The sequence below is a fragment of the Staurois parvus genome, unplaced genomic scaffold, assembly GCF_062004578.1.
Source record: "Staurois parvus isolate SC_StPar_1 unplaced genomic scaffold, SC_StPar_1.0 ptg000475l, whole genome shotgun sequence".
NCBI lineage: Eukaryota > Metazoa > Chordata > Amphibia > Anura > Ranidae > Staurois > Staurois parvus.
The window spans coordinates 2,278,261-2,293,950 of NW_028318271.1; the positions used below are offsets into that span (position 1 = coordinate 2,278,261).

A 15,690-nucleotide genomic window follows, 5' to 3' on the forward strand; every position below is an offset into this window, starting at 1 on the left:
AAAAAAAAAAAAAAAAAAAAATTTCCCAAATTACAGCATGAAAGGTAAAAATATCAAAGGGAGTGGGTCTAAGAACACCCAAACGGGTACGATTAAGAAGTACGTGTCACAAGGAAATGTTACCCCAGAAAGAAACCAGGGAATTAGTGAAAAAAGTGAATTGGAAATAAGTCTGGATAACAGCCCAAGACTTTCCCTAGGCCCAGTTTACAACAGTCATATGGAAGGTACGGAACCAAGAGAGCTGGAAAGAGATATGCAACTACCTAATAAAAAAGAAATGGCGGAGATGTTTAAAGGTTTGGAAAATTCAATAAAGCAAGAGATGGGGATGATTCGGGAAGATCTGGGACAATTACTAACTAGGGTGGAGGAAATGGAGGAGAAGGTACAAGCCCAAGCTCAGATCATCCCAAAGTTAGAGAAAAGGATAATTGAAGATAGAAAGGAACATAAGAGAATGCTTTATAGGATGGAAGAACAAGAGAATAGAGAAAGGAGAAACAATATCAGAGTTAGAGGAGTACCGGAATTGACACAGGGAGAAGATCTAAAAGAGCTATCTGGTAAAATCTTGAACTTTATAATGGATAAATCGGATGAGGAGATGTTTAAACTGGATGAAGTATACAGGATTGGGAAGTACCAACAAGGAAATGAGATAGAAAAACCAAGAGACATAATTGTTAAATTTCACAACTATGGAGATAGAGAAAAGATATGGAAAAAGATCAAAGGAAGATCAAACATTACATATGGTGGGAAAAATATCCAAATTTTTGCAGATTTGACAGCAGAAACTCTGAGAAGGAAGAGAGCACTGAAACCCCTATTGGAAACGATGAAAAAACAAGGAGTGAAATACAGATGGGGCCGTGACTTAAGCTTAATTGGGTGGAGGGATGGAATAACAGCTATTTTAAGATTCCCGGAGGATATGGAAGAATTTTGTGACAAATTTGGACTGCAGAGACAAGTGATATCTGGCTGGGAAGGGGAGGAGGGAGAGTTGGATATTTGTGGGACAGGAAAGTGGCAGCTGGTTAAAAGAGGAAATAGAGAAACAATAGATAAGGGGATATCGGGGAGGAGGGGGGGACGGTAAGCGGTCATGGGTAGAGTCGAACCCCTATAGAGGGATCAAAAGTGGAATATGATCCAAAGGCATAGGAGGCCTGGGGGGGGTGGGGAGGTGGGGGGGAAGGGGGGGAGGAGATGGCAGGAGGGGAGGGAGAGGGGGGGTGGGGGGGGAGGTAGGGGTGGGAGGGAGGAACGGGGAGGAGGGGATAGGAGTGGGGGGGGAGGGAGGGAGGGGAGGAGGTATTGGGTTAATACTCTGCATGACAGATGGGATAAAGAGAAAGAGGCAATATGGAAGAGAGATGGAGTTAATTGGAAATGATGGAAGAAATACAGTTTATAACCTATAATGTGAACGGACTGAGTTGTCCAGGGAAGAGATTTAGGTTATTTAATGAGCTACATCATAGAGATACGTCAGTGGTATTTTTACAGGAGACGCATTTTGAGATAGAGGCAAACGTGAGGTTGAAATCTAAATACTACCCAATATGGTACTATGCAGATTCCCCAATTAAAAGGGCAAAAGGGGTTGCAATAGGTTTGGCAAAGAATATGAGATTTGAGTTGGAAGATAGAAGAACTGACCCGGAGGGGAGGTTCTTATTTTTAAAAGGTAAACTTCAGGGGATTGAGTGTACTTTAGCCAACATATACTGCCCTAATAAAAACCCGGAGATGTATATGAAAGGTTTGTTGAAAAAATTAATGGAATTTAAAAAAGGGTGCTTGATAGTAGCTGGAGACCTAAATTTCTGTATGGACCCACAAAAGGATAATACCTCTTCTGTGCAAAGAGAGGGGAGCAGGTCTCTGAGATCTTTGAAAAAAGTGATGCATGAATATCAACTAGTAGACACCTGGAGAATAAAGCATATGAAAGACAGAGACTATACCTTCTTCTCTAATGCACATGAGATATACTCGAGATTAGATTACATCTTAATAGAGCATCAACTTATAGACCATCTGGTTAAAATTGACATAGAGACAAGGACGTTCTCGGATCATGCTCCGGTCGTAATGAAAATGGGATGGGGAAGAAGGTGGACTGGAGGATTAGGGTGGAGGTTAAATGAGGCTCTTCTTCTGGATGAGGATTTAGTTCAGAAAATCGAGAAAGAGATAAAGGTATACTTTAAGGAGAACGAAACAGAGGAGGTATCGATAGCTACAGTCTGGGAAAGCCACAAGGTATTTATAAGAGGAATCTTGATAGCGGCAGGAGCAAGGAAGAAAAAGGAAAGAAGAGAGAGGGTTAGTGGGCTTTTAAAAGAAATATTGGACCTGGAGCAGATCCATAAGAAGAAAATAACAAAAGATACGAGACAGAAGTTATTGGATAAAAAAGATGAACTAGAGAGGTTGATGGATGAGGAGAAGAGAAGAGTATACAACAAGGTTTTGAATGAGAGATATAGATGGGGAGATAGACCAGGAAGATACCTAATGAGAGCCCTGAATAAAAAGAAAAATAGGAACTATATAGAAAAGATAAAAAATTCAAAGGGGGAGTTGGTCCAGTCAAATAAAGAGATTATTAAAGTGTTTACGGAGTATTATAAACAGTTATATAATATTAGTCCCCAAGGCCCTCTAAAAGAAGCTCAGGAGGGAATTAATGAAAAAAAGATGACATACTTAAATAATGCGGGATTACCAAAATTAAGTGAAGCACAGTTGAACACCCTAGATGCAGAAATTTCCCAGGAAGAAATTAAAATAGCATTAAAAGGCACAGTGGGGGGGAAAAGCCCAGGTCCGGATGGCTATACAGTTAAATACTATAAGAAATTTAGTGAAGTACTGTTACCCAAGTTGGAGAAATATATGAATGCCCTGGGAGGAGGGATGGAAGTGAGGAGAGAATCCCTACAGGCCCATGTAGTACTTATCCACAAGGAGGGAAAAGATCCGTCTCAGTGCTCCAGCTATAGACCTATCTCATTATTGAACACAGACACTAAACTGTACGCAAAGGTGTTAGCAAACAGGTTGAGAGATCTTATGCCTGAATGGATCCATGGAGACCAGGTGGGCTTTGTACCGGGGAGAGAAGGTAGAGATAACGGCCTGAGAACCCTGATGCTTATTCAGAAAAGTAGAAAAGGGAAGGCCCCGGTGGTGCTCTTGTCAATTGATGCAGAGAAGGCATTTGATAGAGTGGACTGGGGTTTTATGATGGACAACTTAAAAGTGCTGGGAATAGGTGATAGAATGCGAGAATGGATAAGTAAATTATATAGGGAGCCCACTGCAATCATCACGGTAAATGGGGAGAGATCAGAACCCATTGGAATGTCTAACGGTACTAGACAGGGCTGTCCACTGTCCCCTCTGCTATATGTATTGTCACTCGAACCTCTGCTGTCAATAATAAGAAATAGTGGATCGGTAAAGGGAATTCAGATAGAATCCATAGAACATAGAGTTGCGGCCTTTGCGGACGACTTACTGTTCTATGTGGGGAATCCCTGAATAACTCTCCCAAATATAATGAAGATTCTGAAGGAGTACGGTGAACTATCAAATCTAAAAATTAATCCATCGAAAACAGAGATCTTGAATATTAATATATCGAAGAATGAAAAAGAAAAACTACAAAAAGAATTCCCTTTTATATGGAGAGAAAAAGAGATAAAATACCTAGGAATAAAAATCACTGCTTCACCTAAGCATTTGTATGGATTAAACTATATCTCTTTGATAAATGAGATTAGAGAAGATTTAAAAAGACTAGAAGGAGGAAACCCATCCTGGATAGGACGTATAAACCTAGTTAAAATGGTAATCCTGCCTAAAATACTGTATAGATTTCAAATGGTACCAATTAAAATTCCAGAAGCCTTCTTTAAGACAATGAAAAAAATATTAACAAGATACATATGGAAGAATAAAAAACCTAGAATAGCATATGAAACATTGAGTAGGACTAAAGAGAAAGGGGGATTGGGTCTACCAGATGTCAAGAGATATTATAAAGCAGTGGTTTTAGCAAGAATATATGACTGGACATTTAACCATAAGGGGAAAAGCTGGGTAACAATTGAAAATGATCTCAGTGGCATTAGATTGAGTCAGATGATATGGGTTCCACCACAGTTCAGGGGAATTAAAGAAAGCACAAGTATCTACACTTTAAATGTCTTTAGGGTATGGGATAATTTACACAAAAGCATGAAATGGGATTTTAATTCTATATTAATGCCTCTCACAAACAATGAGTACTTTCCCCCGGGAAAGATGAAGATATCAGGGAGATGGTTTAGAAAGGAGGATACTCAACTGAGAGATGTTTTGGTGGAGGGGGAATTGAGATCACTAAAAGATTTAATAGAGAAGAAGGGAGATATTTTTTTTAGAATAGATGAGTGGAAACATCACCAATTGAAATGTTTTATTGGAAATCTACCGAAACCCCTGAGATTAAAAGAGGAATGGAATATGTTTGAAAGGTTGTTAGAGACACGAAGGGATGGAAAGCACGGTGTTTCAAAAGTGTATAGAATACTCACAGAATTAGACACAAACACAAAGTTAATCTTTATAACAAAATGGGAAAGAGATATGGGAGTGGGGATCGATGAAGATAGACAGAGAAAGATGTTTAGATTGATACACGATAATGTTAGTATGAGAGAGGTTGAGGTTAATTATAAGTGTGTGACACGTTGGCACATTACACCGAGTGTAGAGCACAAGATGAGTGGTGAAAATTCAAATTTGTGCTGGAGAGGATGTGGAGAGATAGGCACGGTGTTCCACATGTGGTGGGAATGTCCGAAAATCCAGGCTTTTTGGAAGATAATAGTCAAATTGATTGAAGATATAACTGAAATCGACATAGGGTTAGACCCAATGATGTGCCTCCTACACAATGTGGAGACATCTGTAAATAAATATAAAGATTCAGGTATATGGTACTTATTGAATGCGGCGAAGGGGTTGATACCCAAGTTTTGGCGGAAATCTGAGGTACCGAGAGAGGATGACTGGATTAACAGAGTGAACCAGATAGGTAGAATGGAAAGAGCATACCATATGCAGGAAGATAGGATGAGAGTTTATTCTAGGAGATGGGAAAAGTGGGAAAGAGCAGGATTGAAAGAAAAATATAGGAAAATATGAACTTGGATGTTAGTAAAAAATTAATAAGCCTCAAGAGAGTAGAATGAGCTAGAGTCTGCAGAGGGGGAGGAGGGGGGAGGAGGGGTGGAAAGGGGGGGTAGTGGGATGAGAAAGAAAAGAGATTTTAGTAAGGGAAAGGGAGAAATGTTATAAATGTCTATGTGTATGAGAATTTTTCCCCCTTTATGGGATTTTGTATTAACATGAAAAATGTAATAAATGTTTAAATTATAAAAAAAAAAGATCACTGCTATTAAGGGCCACAGGAGTCTATACTGTATATTCCAGGGCTGTGGTTCAAATGATAGTGAACCCAGTGTTAAGGTCAGTGAGCCAATCAAGCAGCTAGTACTTGTAGAACAAGGTCAGCAAGGTTAGCCTGCATGCTTCTGTCATGACAGGATTGCTTCAAGACAGTGTAATGTCACCTGAAGGCGGAGCCTGAGACAGGTACTCTACTATAGGAGGAACCTTACACACATTTTATGAGCACTGGTATACTTTGGATTGTCTTTGAGTAGATTTATGGTAACAACATTGTAACACTGTTACAATGCGGTGATAAGGTGTGCCCTATGTCTGACAAGATGTGTTACCAGAGGATGACTTCAGTTACTGGGGATGATGTCCCATTGCAATGCCAAATGTGTATTTCCTGTAGTCTAAACCAGCTCCATGCTCCTGTACCAAACACTGGGGTGTATAAAGCATTGTGGGAGTCTTCCCTGAGCTATCGCTGCTCAACAAAAACCTTTCTCTACCTTAAGCACAGTCCCTCACAAGCAAGTTACTGGACCTAGCTTGCCACTCAATGTGTGCCCAATTGACGTGGGATCCCTTATTTAATAGGTTTCCCAACAAAATGGCCACCGATGTCTCTTGAGTTCTGTGTCTGATCGGACAACCTTACTTCCCAAGGCAACTGATGGAATCCCTAAGGGATAAATTCCCTTATGGAGATTCTACTTCCCACGTAGTGATAGCACAAGGTCACCTACCAGTGGGAAGACTACCTTCGCCTGCCTACACACTTGCTATGTCTTCATTGACTTTGATGTTTATATACTTTAGGTCTATGCAGAGAATTATAGGAAATTCAAAAAGGGGAATTTATGCAAGAAAAAGTACAGGGGAATTTGGGTCCATCAGAGGGACAGTGAGAATCCATTACCATTCATCAAAGGGAGTTTTAAGGCCAACAGTGCCTATAAGTAGAAACCCTTGTCCTACCTTTCCACATAGGAGAGAGTGATATGGAGGGGTAGGACAGGGTGCAACTCAGAATAACCCCTTGTTTGATCATCTAATAAAATCTGCATATGTATGACCTCAGATCTGACAGTATGTGTGGTGGGTTGCTGCCCTAACCTCAGAAGGGCTCCCTGGGGAAACTCCACTCCATTTACCTGCTGGTCAGCCCAGGGGGCGTTCGTATAAAGTGAGCAGTGGGAATCACAATTTCATTCCGTATACTTCAGGACACAGGAAATCTCTATTCCTACATCTTCTCTGTAGCCAATTTGCCTTATCGGGCGACTAATTAGTTCAGCATCTGTTCATGTAACGGAACTCCTGTTTGTTTAGTTTTTTTTAACACTGCTGACATGTTTGTCATGCATTTTTTTTTTTTAATTTGTTGCGTTCATGTGTGTGGCTTTTGACAGCAGAAGCCAAAGTATATTATTTTATTTTCTGAGCACATATTGCAGCACCCTACGACACATTGTAGTGCTTTACAGCACTTTGCACTACATGTAATTACAACAGGTTCCATGCTTCTAGAACAGCGCATTCGTTGTAAACTGGACCTACTGGAAACAACAGATATCTGCTTATCATTGAGTTGTGCTTGCATTGGGCCTGCATTGAGCAAGACAGTCCAAGGAACAAAGTGATCACCTCTATGGCCAGCAGCGCAAACTGTCAGATCATTTCCTGGGCTTGCTGGTAAAAGCGGATAACCAACCCTCCTCCCTTGGGCAAGATGGCACCGCTCCTGATGATGTCACGATGACAAAATGTGTTGGGCGGTGCTAGCTTGTCATTTTCGGTTCCAGTTTTCAGCTGTGGAATGCATGATGTTCATATTTTAAAGGTGCTTTCTTATTTGCTTTACTGTAAGTGTACTTTTGGCACTTTTCTTTTTTTAAATAAAAAGGTTTTACACTATAGAAGCTCTCCTCTTTGGCATAGTCCCTACAGTCCGGTACCAACACAAAGTTCTGACATACACCTTTATGGTCTGGCACATGGAAGATCAGTGACTCTTATATTGGAGGGGTTATCCAACGCCTATGTAGCAGAGTGGGGAGTTACTCCACTTTGGTGTGTTGGACCCACTGGAAACGGGTCTAACTTTATGGTGAGTGCAGTGGAAAAGGGGGAGCACGTGTGGAAGCACCAGTCCTGTTTATCACTCACAGCGCACTGAAGCATATGAAATGTATTTTATGGACTATATTTGTACATGGCTTTGAAATTGATTTATGCACGGACTATTTAGTTGTTTAATAATATTTTTATTGTATACTGAACATTGTGTATTAATATCTGTATTTACATCCAATATCCCAAAATGGGGGAGGTGTATCATTAGTTCCATCATAAATATATATTGCATTTTGCAAGGTATTTCACATTCTGGGGGAGGTGCACTATAACACCTCATTCAAATATAATTACCACTTCACATCTTTAGACTAGAAGGACTTAATTTTATTTTATTCTATTTAATTTCATCCACTCACTTTGTGGATTTTGCTGAGGAGATCCTTGTTACCTATGTTTTCCGTCATACCCACCTGACCTATATTTTACAAGGGAGGGCACTCTGTAGGACGATAGGACTCCCAAGGATCATTTCATTCATTTCCTCAGTTCTAGGAAGGAGGAAGGTGTCCTGTAGTACGGGAAAGGTTTTTTTGGTGTTTCAGGGATCTTAGCCTATTATATAGAAAACACACACCCATTGAGGGGGTTACAATACTTTACCCTTTTAGGATCAGTGCTACCCCAATGTATAAAAGGTTAAAAATGTCATGACTGTTGCATGTCCCTGTCTGGCTGTATTGTTAGCATTCGGGGAGGCAGTAATACCATGGCTCAGTCACCTGTTTTTACTGCACTTCACCCCCCACCAGCCACTAGTCTAAGAGAGCCCTGAAAGGCCTTAGAAATGTGTTTTCTTGGAGGAAAAAAAATGAATCCATCTTGTTCCTTCAAATCTTCTTGTAACTGCATTTAAAGAAGGACATTGATTTGACCCCACTTAAAATGAAAATTTTCAAACAAAATTTGACTAATATATGGCCAACGTAAGTCCAGGCAAAACGTGATAGAATGGGGAGGGATTAGAACCTCTGCTGGGTTTTTGATGCTATCTAGGGCTTGCTAGACATATCTCCCACTGTCCAGGTGACAATGGTTTTAACAGACAGGAAGTGACATAGAAATCTAAAAGTGTACCTAAAGCTTGCATGTACCTGAAGTTGAAGAATCAGTCACCTTCCTCCACATTGCTGTGGCTAAACAAAGTGGAAGGAATTAGGAAGATGGAGGAGCTAAACTGTTTCAGCTCAGGACAAGCAAGACAATATGGATTTATTGGTGGACTTCTGCTTCTGAAGATGGCAGGAAGGCCCTGTTAGGTACGTCCTCTTGCCGCAAGGTTTATCAGCTGACTGTTGTGGGCACTAGGAAGGCCCTGTTGGGTACGTCCTCTTGCCGCAAGGTTTATCAGCTGACTGTTGTAGGCACTAGGAAGGCCCTTCCCCTCTTTCTTTCTTTCTACTCATTTCCCCACACCTACTAACCTTCATCTTTGACTCATTCTGCTCCTTGACTCATACTACCTCCATTTGCTGTTTTCTTCTCGTTGCTGTCTCTTCGTGTCCTCCATCTACTAGGTTGGTGGACCCACAAGCCCAAACTTCCTTCATTCCCTACTAGGTATCAGAGAATGCTCTAAGATACACTATAATCTTCCAAAATATCTTGAGTTTAGCTTCCTCTAGTTCACTGCTACTCCCTTTTCATGTCTCCTCTCATTTGTCCTTAGCTGATCACCCTAATCTCCACTTCTTCAGTGCTGTATGGTACTAGATTGTAAACCTTATATATGGAGATTTCTCTCCTCTGGGTTTAATATTAACACTAAAAATCCTGTCTGAACTTTCCGCACAGTGCTATACACCCTTTCTAGCAAATCTTTCTTCGGACACGTGCACACTCTTTTCGAGAGTGCAAATGAACTGTCCAAAGGGGCATGTTGGAAAAATGTTCTCGTTAGTTATCAGAATGTCTGATTTTTGTTTAATTAGTAGAGAATTCACCCAATAAAAAGTGACTGATTAAGTCTGCGCACGATCGGAAACAGGTTACAACCATAGACATATACATAGTCCATAGATACATGAGAAGTTGTCCTCTTGTTCGAGAATTTTCATACTATTTTAGGTATTCTCATTTTCAACATGGTAGAAGGACAAAGGAAAAAGCAAATAATTGTTTGATGATTTTCAAATAATGTGTACTAGGCTTTAGAAATATGGACGCCTATTTAAGAACTGTAAATCCATTTGCTGGCTGCACTGTACGATACTCCTCCAACTTTTGCACAAACCTCAGTGTGTCAGTTACACTTAAGACCATTTTATTGCTCTGTAATGCTGCAAGTTACAAATAAATTATGTTAAAAGCAGACAACAAACATAATGTGAAGAAACCAGACACCTGGACCTTGAGTAGGTGGAGGAAAAGGAACAGTCCCCATAAATTCAGCATTTCAGTTTTGGGTAGAGGCTGTTGGTTTCAAAGATTTTTGTGAGCTCCAGCAAAAAAAAAAAAAGTCACATTCATACATCTGTGCTTTAACAGCCCCTTCATTGAAGCCCCCTATAATAGAACTTTCACCAGAACAGGAATAGAGAGTAAAACTTCCAACAAGAAAACAAAAAAGTAAATAAATCTTGCTTTCACCACCCTCTTGTTTAAGGATGACACATTATTCGTATGCAAAAATGTAGACCATTACAGTCCAATAGAACTTTAGGTGCATTAAACAAAAGGTGTGCAAAGTCTGACAGGTTTATTTAATTTTTTTTTTACAAAGCAGCCCCACCCTGAGTGAAAGGCCTCTATTAGCAGGTCATTCTGTGGAGGTCCAACACCCCCCTGCTGAGTCAGAGCTCATGTTTCCTGCTGAACATACAAATAGCAACTGCCCCAACCTATAACTGGCTTTTGCAGCAATGAACACATGGAAGGCTAGCACATCAAAAGCAAACAAAAATTCCCAGCTCACTGCCCAGCCAGCCTGCAACAAAACCAAATTGACCCTTACTGTTCCTTTTAAAAACAAGGGGTTTAGTTGCACACATGTGTAAGTAGCAGTGACCCCATCAAGACACGTCAGTGTATTGCAGCCCTAACTTTACATTTTGAGTCTCTCTCAAATTGGAGCAGTTGATAAAGCGCAGGTTGGCCTGGAGGCCACCCCTCCCAAAGGTATAGGGACACACGGGACACCCAGCAAGTGCACAATGGCAGTATGCTGTGCATGCCCACACAAATTGACTGCCGTACACTGGGGTGTCCTGATGTGGCAAATGGGGCTTTTGCAAATGTGTGCAACTAAACCCCTTGTTTTTAATGTGAACTGTTAGACAAATCAGTTCTGTTACAGGCTAGCTGGTAAGTGAGCTGGTAATTTTTCTTGGTTTTTTTGATCCCTGCGGATTGTACAGCTCGAAGTCAAACTTAGCAGGGTGCATATCAAACCTCTGTAGAGTGATCACTGCTTGTACAGAGAAAAAGGGTCCCTCTCTGCAGCATGCTGGCAGGGGACATGGATTTCAAGTCAATTAATCAGCTGCTTTCCAAAGAAAGCAAACTAGGAGATTTTAGAGGAACATTCAAGCAAATTAGAAACAAATGTAAAAGCAAATCAGGCTGCCTGTTAGCAGTCTATATGCCTGTTTCTCATTGTATTTGCAACCCCTGCACATTAATCCTGGGTGGCAAAAGGTGACAGATTTGCACTCAAAACAGATGAATAATTAAGAAGGGGTCAGATTACGGAGACGCACCTGAGCACAAGTGGGAGCAGATACCTGTCAAAATCAGGTATCTGCTTCTCCCTGTCCAAAAGGGCCAAATATGGCAGTGGAGGGAGGGGAGTTAAGATACAAACAAGCGGATCTTCCCCTTTTGGGTTAAATTCCACTTTAATCTCCTCTGTGTTCTATGTAAAACAAAAAAAATGATTAATTTAAACCAAAAATATCTTTTAAATTGTATATTTCAGCACTGCAGGCAATAGGCCCGTACTATATTCAAGGCCCTTGCGTAACTGAACCTGTCAGTTTTTTCTAAGGTTTAATCCCTGATAGGGAGCCAGTCCTGCTGGCTACAGATCACTAATGGAGACTGAGAGCTGTCTCTTTTCTGGGGCCGTGCTATCGGCACAGCAATAGCAGTAGCCCAATAATAATTATGTGCAGAGTGTGGGCGTTAACGCCCACCTTTTAAAGCGGTCATGCAGGCAGCAACAGGTTAAAACAAGAAGAGCCACTATTAAATGTATAAACGAAAAAACCCTCTTCTCTATGCCCAGGAAGATGTGGAAGCATTTTGGAACTATTCCCCAAAACGCACATATCCCACTATTCACCACAGTGGCCAATAACCTTGCTTTTTTTTTTGGATAGTGGGACATTGACTAGGTATGGCCTAAGGTAAATGCACAATAATTGTTCAGTGATGTCATAGTTTTTTCTACTGCCATGCTTTACGATCTTGGAAAGATTTCCCCACTTGCCTATAAAATACAATCTAACTTTTCTCCCTACTGTTCTGTTTCTTCCTTTTGTAAACAAGACCACTGTCACAAATGTGTTTCTTTCTGTACCTTAGAAAGGTATAGAATTGTACTGTGGGATTTAAAGGGCAAATCCACCTTGATCACAGCTCCCCAGACTCACCCACCCTATTACAAAGTAAAATCCTAACTGGAACCACACAATAGGGATTTTCAGAAAGCAAAGTTTACACTGTCTAAAGTACTCAGAGACAGTACAGCAGTTTTTTTTTTGCTCTGCCAGGTTCTCTGAAACCTGATACACATCTGACCACAGAGAAAAGAAAAAGATTTCCAGGCACAAGTACTGAGCAGGAAGAAAAGGCCCAAAACATATCTATGCAGAAACCAATGGGAATGCCAGGGGAGGACAATGTGCCAGCTAGGCCAAGCCAAGAAGCCTTACTCTATCATGAACAAAGGTCACTAAAGCCCCAGACCAAATTTAGGAGCATCAGCAAGCCTATGACTAATTTGCCTATCAAAAATATTTATTTTATTTTTACATTTATAAGGCTTATCTGGTATCCGGTTTTAACAACTACCTGACAAATGGGTAAACAGTTAAATAAAAATAGATTTCTCAACTTTTTTAATACTGTAATTGTATCTAATTACCATATTAAACAGGACTGTAAGCCTTCTTCAAGCTAGTGGCCTCTTGCAGGCTGGCATCTGATGATCACATTACCAGAAACCATTCTGGGTGGATACCAATCGATAGTAGAGATGATTGCCTGTGAGCATTTCTATTTATCAAATGAAAGGCTGAATTCACAGAGTGCACATCAGCACCCGTGTAGTTCATTGAGAACTACAAGCTGCCAGTCGCAATGGCTGCCAGTAGTTGTAATTCTCCCATTCGCATAACTCTGTGAATGAATGATGCGGTCAGGTGGGTGGGGTTGGGTTGCTTCTTTAGTAACATATTACACCCTGGATACCGGTGGAACATGTAATGAAAGGTGAATTTAGCCTTTAAAGCAGAGTTCTACCTGCGTAAAAAAAAAAAAGTCAGCAGCTACAAAAACTGTAGCTGCTGACTTTTAAAATACAGCCACTTACCTGTCCCTCGGTCCAGGGGTGTCCTCACCACAGCTGGTTTCGCCGGCCATCTTCTCTCCCTGGTGCCGACGTCTTCAGTGTGGGCACTCAGCTGTGACAGTTTGCGGCTTCACAGCGGTGTGCCCACTGCGCATGCCTGAGAAGCTCTGTGCTTTGTGAATGGCCCTCTAGTCTTCTGGGACCTGTCACGTGTCCCAGAAGACTACAGGAAGGGAGGGTAGGAGGAAAACTGCTGCTTCCGATCGCCTAGGGTACCTGTCAAAATTGAGTTCACGTTCCTCAAAAAGGTGTCAATCCTTAACAGAGAGCGTAGAACAAAGGCTTAAAGCAGAACTTCCCTTTTTGGGTGGAGCTCTGCTTTAAGTACATAGAACAACATTCTCTCAGCAATGAGACCCATAGGTAACCGATAGATTGCAGATGCCTAGTAAATAAACTCAGCTTCTTGCAAATGTCTGGGATGCGGTTCCATTTCAAAATTTGCTCTGTAGCAAGATGGGGTGTGAAATACATATTGCTGTGCTAAAGGTGCATTTAACAGAGAACAAACATTGCCAATACTGCAGAGGAAGCATGGTTGTAACATACAACATGGAAAAAGTCTGTCCCTGTGACCAGAACATATTTGCACACGTAGAAGGATCAATATGGGACAAACAATTACAGCGTTGTTTTGTTTAAGCAGAAGCTGACAAGAGTTAAGCTGGAGGGTCACGGACAGCTGTAGCCCAAACTGACTGCTTCTAATGGCTTCGCAGGCATTGTCCTCAGTGGATGGTCATCAGTCATAGAGGACAGCTTATGCATCTCCAGCAGAAACCCAGACTGTAGACAATGGGAGAACCTGTTGGCGGTTTGCTCCTATTACACAGGCTGCCGGTCTGTAGTGATCAGCAAGTCCAGCTCAGTCCCATCACAAGAGGTCATTTGTTTTTCCGTTTGTCTTTTTTGGACTTGGAGGCTGATGCATTTGCTAGTGAGTTACCAGTGGCCAGTGCATGTCCTGTGGACTTCAGGTGACTAAACAGTTTATTCCGCGTTGAAAACTCAGAAGAGCAGGTATTGCATCGCATGGGGGCAGAAGCCTGTAAAATTAAAGGAAAAAAAAAAGTTATCCAATATATAACACAAATGAACATTCAAGTTGGCCAAAGTGTACATCATTCTTTTGTGGCTGGTCTTAGCGGTGCTGTGAATTATAAGCCTAGTTTTCTCATCAATAGAAGTATTCATTTTTTATCTCTTATGCCTAGGACAGATGATGAGAAAGTCAGCCAGAAAAAAAAAAAACATTTCAGAGATCGGCCAGTAATCAGTTCGTTAGTACACAGCTTTCGAGAACCAAGCACAACAGTTCATGCAAGAATATCCAAAAGGGACAAGCACAAAACTTCTTAAGAGAACAAGACAAACAACTTTTATGTAATCAGGTCGGTATTCATCCATTAAAAATCGAGGGCCAAGACCACGCATGCTCGAAAACATGAAAACAACCTGCCAGGAAAAATGGCAACATAAACAAATCTTCGTTTACCATGAAAATGCTCAAATACGGGAAAAAAAAATAAAAAAAATTATATATATATATATATATATATATATATATATATATATATATATATTCATTTTTAGGATAGAAATATGTATAACAATAAAGGAGTGATAATCTTGCTACCATTTGGTAATAATCTACAGAAGCAGGGATGTTGAATTTCTAGCAGCAAGGCACTTTTGCCTTCAGCAAGTGAAATGCATGCTCAGTTGGGTTGAGATCAGGTGATTGACTCAGCCATTGCAGAATATTCCACTTCTTTTCCTTCAAAAGCTCCTGGGTTGCTTTTGCAGTGTGTGGATCATTGTCCATCTGTACTGTGAAGCGCCGTCCAATCAGCTTTGCTGCATTTGGCTGAATCTGGGCTGACAGTATATCTCTAAACACTGCAGAATTCATCCGGCTTCTTCTGTCTTCTATCACATCATCAATAATCACCAATGACCCAGTGCCACTGGAAGCCATGCATGCCCATGCCATCACACTGCCTCCACCATGTTTTACAGATGACGTTGTGTGCTTTGGATCATAAGCTGATCCAAGCCTTCTCCACACTTTTTTCTTCCCGTCATTCTGGTACATATTAATCTTAGTTTCATCCGTCGAAAGAATGCTTTTCCAGAACTGGTCTGGCTTTTTTAGATGTTTTTTGGCAAAGTCTAATCTGGCTTTTCTAATCTTCAGGCTTATGAATGGTTTGCACCTTGTGGTGAACCCTCTGTATTTGTTCTTGTGAAGTCTTCTCTTGATTGTAGACTTTGACAATGATACGCCCACCTCCTGGAGAGTGTCCTTCACTTGTCTGGATGTTGTGAATGGGTTTTTCTTTACCATAGAGAGGATCCTGCGATCATCCACCACTGTTGTCTTCCATGGACGTCCATACCTATTTATGTTGCTGAGCTCACCAATGCGTTCTTCTTTCCTCAGAATGTACCAAACTGTTGATTTGGCCACTCCTAATGTTGCTGCTATCTCTCTGATGGATTTGTTTTGTTTTTGAAGCCTT

General features: G+C 41.0%; 1 protein-coding gene across 1 annotated transcript in view; it reads right to left on the bottom strand.

Moving 5' to 3' along the window:
* Positions 1-9,842: 9,842 nt before the first annotated feature.
* DNAJC21 (DnaJ heat shock protein family (Hsp40) member C21) overlaps positions 9,843-15,690 on the bottom strand; it is a 37,291-nt gene continuing 31,443 nt past the window's right edge. The window contains exon 12 of the mRNA XM_089689436.1: positions 9,843-14,214. Coding sequence (XP_089545562.1) covers positions 14,053-14,214 — 162 coding nt within the window. The 3' untranslated portion in view covers positions 9,843-14,052. The remainder of the gene's footprint in view (positions 14,215-15,690) is intronic.